Consider the following 6,000-nt stretch of genomic DNA (forward strand, 5'->3'; position numbering starts at 1 on the left):
AAGTCCTTCTCACTACCACAGTGGGCGGATTTCTAGAAAGTTCCACAGGTGTAGCACCTCAGTAACTTCTCGGCCGACTGGTGAGCGGAGGCTATACCCTCTGTGAGTCGGGACCTCGGCTCTAGGGGCTCTTGGGCGTTCTCGCTCGGTTGGTCTGCTTTTGCTGGGTTCTAAAGAGCTCACTTTACCTCCCAGTGGCCAATTCTCTGGAATCCCAATCACTGCTAATAATTCTGTATATGGAACCTTCTCTGTTCAGATCACCCTGTGGACCTTAACTACCAAAGGCCACCTGGCAGTCATCAGCACAGAAGCAAAGTCGCCTACCTCACTCAGTACATCTGATTACATTCCACGAGAATCAAAGGTTTAAATATAAAACATGAAACCCTGCGAACACTAAGAAAGAGAACAAGGAAAGAAATTGTTTTTTTCGTGACCAGAGAAGGAAAAGTCTTTGTTTTCGAGCATGACCAAAAACCCTCGAGATGCCTATAAAATATTGATCATTTCATTGTATAAATGGCAAACACATCGTAACCCGAATCAGAAGACAAAAATCTAGGAAAAATGTTTTCAATATGTGTCTCAGGGAGTGGACTAATTTTCTTAATATATCTATATCTATATATAAAGAGATATTCTAAACGCATAAGAAAAATGCTAACAACCCAATAGAGACCCTTCTGAGAAAGATAATTAAACTACAAAGGAAATTAAACACACAAAAATGTTCGATGTGATTTGTAGTGAGAGAAATATGAATTAAGATTACACCACCGCCCCACGTGTACCCTAAATTCGACCCCTGGAGAGTGTGTTTCCGAGGGACCACCTGGCCGGCACTGCCCTCTGCTGACGGGAAGATGGGACTGTCCCTAAGAAGGGCCACTCGGGAAGAGGGGTCAAGATGACCAACCCTCAACCTTCGCAGCCAGGGCATTCTTCCTGCTGTCTCTCTCCACCCCGGGGAGGCAAATAACGGGGTGCGGGAGTCCTGTGCAGCGCTGGGAGCCACCTGACGCCCCGCTGGCACGGAACGATGGAGGCTAGTAGTTGTCAGTTCTCGGTCTTGTTTGCAAAACGGGATGATGACGGCGCCTCCTGCTGGAGCTGGGTTAACACAGCGCAGGGAGAGGTCACTCGTCAGCCAGTCAGCAAACGCCGCTGTACTTCTCATCGGTAGCAAAAGGCAGGGCTGAGAGAGGAGCTCTCACTATTCGGATGCCATCGTCTGGGTTTTAAAAGTGCACATGAGACTGCTCTGTATGAGACTATGACAGTGGCTGCGTGTCGTATACGTCCAAACCCCCAGAACGCACACCACCAAGGGCGAACCTTACTGTCATCTGTGAACTCTGGGTGACGACGTGTCCGTGCAGGTGCGCCGACGGTAACAAACGGACCATCTGGTGGCGATGGTGACGGTGGGGGAGGCTGTGCACATGTGGGGCGGAGAGAATGGGAGAGTCCTGGACCCTCCTCTCAATTTGGCTGTGAACCTAAAATGGCTCTAAAAATATAAAGTCTTTGAACACGAAGTACCTGTGTAAACCTCGTAAAATCTGAATGAGGTCAAAGGATAGCGTATGGATATCCTGGTTATGATATTGTACGAAGTCGAATGTGACCCCCAAAACTCACATGTTGAAACCTACCCCCCAAAATGATGGTATTGGGATGTGGCGCCTTTGGGGGTAACTAGGTCACGAGGGTGGGGCCCTCATGAAAAGGACCGGTGTGCTTATATGCAGAGACCCCAGGGGGCTCCGTGGCCCTTCTGACACGTGAGGATCCAGAACCGGACCCCCGCCAGACACCTAATCCGCCAGCGCCTTGGTCTTGGACTTCTCGGCCTCCAGAACTGTGAAAAGCAGTTTGTTTTTTAAGCCGCCCAGTCTGTGACATTTTTGTGAGAGCATCATGAATGCACAAGACCACGACAATTACTCAAGACGCTTCCACCGGGGAAAACCGGTGAAGGGTCTTACAACCGAACGTATGTTGACAAGGATCTCAAAATGAAAAGTAGAAAAAAGTTACTCTTTGCTGGAAAAATGAAGCCCACACTCTCGTCTACTTGCTTAGGTACAGATTACGCAGATGTGTGTTGTGCCTTTTGAATTCTGTACCGTGAACATACGTTACTGATGCAAAATCATGTTGTTAACTTAAAAATAGCCAGCTCTGGGCAGGGTTTCTTCGTACAGTGATGAAATTGTCCTAAAATTAACGATGGCAATGGTTGCATACACCAGTGGGCACGCCGAAACCCGCTGACTCGTACAGTTTAAGTGGGTGTACTGAGCGGTATATGGGTTACATAACAAAACGGTGGGCGGGTCAGAGTTCTTGCTTGCTGCCTAATAAGAACCCCCAGCTTCCCGCAGAGGCAGGGGACAGAGAAGCCAGTTTCCTGAGCCTACTGGTGTCAGCATGGGGGGCCCAGGGGGCTGCTTCCGGGGCCAGCTCGGTCTTACACGGGTTCCCGGTGCTTTGGGCCGGTTATGTGGGGCGCGTGGGGAGTCAGAGAGCAGGGAGGATGGGAGGGGTACTGGTGAGTACTCTAAGCTCCAGGCTCTGGCCCATCACTTCCTCCGTCCCCAAACACAGTCGGGCCAGAGCGTCCCAGACTCAGTTCCTGTCCTGTGGACCCAAGGTAATGACCTCTGCTGCCCCTTCCCTCCCAGGGCAAGGGTCAGCTGCAATGAGGAAGGGCAACAGCCCGGACCTGGGAGACACCCAGAAGGCAGGAGGGCCCAGCCCTGGCTGCGGGGCTTGCTGGAGACCGCAGAGAAAGCACAAAGGGCCGCCCTCCCCTTAGGAGAGGACACGGTGGCAGGACATCAGGATTTCAAAACTTAAAATGCACAGAACCACGTAAAGTCAGGCCCCAGTGTTTACAGATACACAGGTTCATCTCCATGCATCAAGCTCAGCCCGGTTAGCCTGGGGCTGTGTGCCTGAAGACTGGGGGTCCCCAGGCGGGATCCTGTAGGGGGCTCAGATGCCGGGGGCTTCAGGGCTTCACCCTCCATACAATCACTTCGCTCTAGCGTGTGGCTTAGCCAGGGCCAGCCCCTCGCCCCGCTTGGGCTGCAGGAAGTTCTATGGAGCAGCCACAAAAGCCACGCTGAGAGTCCCTATCCTTCGGAAGACAATCCAGCTATTTTCTGGGGACCAGCAAGGCCTTGGTGGGCAAACAGGGTGTTCTCAGCGGAGACACTGACGGGGAGCTCGCAACAGGCACATCTGAGCACCCCGTCCAGGGTGGCCCCATAGAGGCTGTCACCAGGACACGAAATGCCTAACGGCCACCCTGGGAGGCGGGATGAGGAGACTTCCGCTCTCCAGATTCTTCTATCCTTTTCAGATTATGCGTAATGAACAAGGAGCGCCTGCTCTAAGTTGAAAACGAGGTCACTAAAGAGACAAACAGGGTCCGGAGGAGAAAAGAAGTTACCGCCCCACCACTCAGCGAGGTGAAACAGCTAACAAGTCTAACATCCTGAGGTCATAAGAAGTACTCCTGGCCAGCCGCTGGGGGTGGGGACTGCCAGCCGGCCAGGCCTCCTCCCGCCCCCACTCACCGGCGGGTACAGTGTGGCCTTGGTGCTGGATGAGCTGCTGGACGAGGCCCCGGTGACATGGTTCCGGTCGTAGAGAGGCACCCCGCCCCGGCCACCCATCAGGCTCACGGAGCTCATCATGGACTTGCCACATGAGATGCCTGGCGGGGGAGGGGGACAAGGCAGGTCAGGGCTGGGCCGCCCCACAGACATGGAGGGCCCTCTCGGCTCCAGCCACCCACGAGACCCAGGTTCAGGCGGGTAAGCCCTGTCTGAGATACGTCCCGCCAACCCCCAGGCCCTCTGCTCACCACCAGTGTGACCCTATCTGTAAAATGGGGAGCACTGACTGACCCCATCTTCTCGGGCACACCGTAGCATGAACTGGTGTGGTTTGGCCTAGAGGTGCGACCTGCCATCTCCACGTGTGGCCTCTCGGGTTCATGCTCCTGGTGGGCCACACCTCGTGGTAAGTGTAACTGGACAGCCAAACTCGAACTACACTCAGGACAAAGCTGCTTGTCACACATACCCAGGGACGCCGTTGGTTCTACAGAGCCCCCAGCTGCCCTCCGCCCCCCACCAACCCCCGCCTCCACAGATGACTCTACACGACCCAAGAGAATACTGAAGGTCCAGTCCGAAGAGCTGTCCCCACACCTCCGAGGCCAAAGGATGGGGCGCAGCTGTGCAGGCCTCTGTGCTGAGGACTGTGACGCCAGAGACAGGCTCAGCGGGCGCCCGAGCAGTGATGGATGAGCGGCGTCTGCCTCGTGACAGCGCTGGCCGTGGCGGCAGCGTTCCCCGCCCGCTCACCCCACACCCTGCCCAGACCACCCCCCCGCCTCCGCCCAGGGCCCTGGCACATCTCAGGCTCCGTACCTGTGAAGGGACCATGTTGTGAGGCACCGGGGGCTATGAAATTGAGGGGCACGTGGGGGGTCCCGCTGACATACTCATGTGGGAAGGGCCCGCTGGCCCCTGTGTAGCGCTGACACACCACACGCTGGCACACGAAGTAGACGCCACCCATGACGAAGAGCGAGAGGATGATGCCGATGACGGGCCCGATGGCGCTGCTGTGGGCGGGGGTGTCGTCGGAGGGTGGCTTGGAGATTTCTGCCAGAGGACAGACGGGAAGAGGTGGTCAGCGTTAACCACCAAGGGACAGGTTCCTGTGGGGGAGGTACTGTGGGCCCTGGAGGGGCTGGCTGTGCCCGGGAAGAAGGGAGACCCTGCGGTGCTGGGGCTGGGCTGCCACGCTAACCTCAGGACCTCTGACCCACTGCCCCCTCGGCCTGCCCAGGGCGCGCTCCTCCTGCGGCTCTAAGCTCTGCCTACATCCCAACAGCCCTTCAAGGGTGCCTTCCCCAAAGCAGCCTCATACTCCTCCCCCTCGGCCCAGGGGGCTCTCAGTGGTGGCTGGAAGTGCGAACACCGGCGGCTTCCATGAGTCACGAGCAGGGCTAGGAGCCCCCGCAGCTGGTTATGAGGAGCGGCAGGCGGGGGGCAGGCAGACGGAGCCGGGGGTCTCCCGGTCTGCCTCGCGGTGGCTTTTGCCCACGCAGAGGGGCCCAGGGCCTTCGCTAGCAGGGCTTGCTAAGCCCCGCAGAAATCCTGAGTGGAGGCACTGTGAGGGGCAGCGTGTGACAGGGCCTGGACCTGGGGGCGCTGAGCCCAGTCTGCAAAGCCAGGAGCCGGCTCAGGATCACAAAGATGCACCAAGGGGATCCCTCTGGGCATCCTGTGTGTGGACTGCCAGGTGGGGGTGCTCCTTGGACTTGGTCCACTATCAAAGCCGCCAGGCCTCGAAAGGCTGTCTTTGATTCAGACAGGATGGGAGCTGGGGTCCGGGCTCTGGACTCGGCCTGGGCACGCCCGTGGCAGGGGTCATCTTGCTGCCTGACAGATGTTACTGAATGGGGTCCCGGGCGGAGGCATGCCGCTTTGCACTCAGGCCCGGCCAGGCACAATCAGCCCCACGCACCCATGCCATCTCCCAAAGGAGTCGGCCTCCGTGCCTCTGTCCCAGCTGAAATGACTCAGGGCTCACAGTCTCGCCCTCCCCGCTCAGCCTCACGGCTGCCTCCACCTCCAGGAAGTCTTTCCTGCCCTCCCCCAAGGCCAAGTACTCTTGACCTCCTAGCTTCCTTGAACATGGCCCCCAGCACGCTTCCTTCCTAGAGACCCTACACTCCTGGGGCAGAACTCCAGCATGGGAGGGAGGACCCCACCCCCGCCCCCGCGGCCAGCCAGCTCACCGCACATCAGCTCGTCGGAGCCGTCAACACAGTCGGGGAAGGAGTCACACTGCTGCTTGATGAGCACGCACTGGCCGCTGGCGCACCGGAACTGGCTGGGCAGGCAGATGGCTGCAAGGAGGAGGCCTCGCACTCAGAGAGGTCGGAGGGCGAGACGCGGCTCCCTGCCC

The 6,000-nt window shown here is 57.4% G+C and overlaps 1 protein-coding gene across 1 annotated transcript in view; it reads right to left on the bottom strand.

The window, feature by feature from the left end:
- The window catches only part of LRP5 (LDL receptor related protein 5), a 97,864-nt gene that overhangs the window by 3,627 nt on the left and 88,237 nt on the right, over positions 1-6,000 (bottom strand). The window contains 3 exon segments of the mRNA XM_039840636.1: positions 3,591-3,730; positions 4,452-4,688; positions 5,831-5,941. Of these exon segments, the coding sequence (XP_039696570.1) occupies positions 3,591-3,730; positions 4,452-4,688; positions 5,831-5,941 (488 nt within the window).

This window comes from Pteropus medius, unplaced genomic scaffold (assembly GCF_902729225.1).
Source record: "Pteropus medius unplaced genomic scaffold, Ma_sr-lr_union100, whole genome shotgun sequence".
Classification (NCBI taxonomy): domain Eukaryota; kingdom Metazoa; phylum Chordata; class Mammalia; order Chiroptera; family Pteropodidae; genus Pteropus; species Pteropus medius.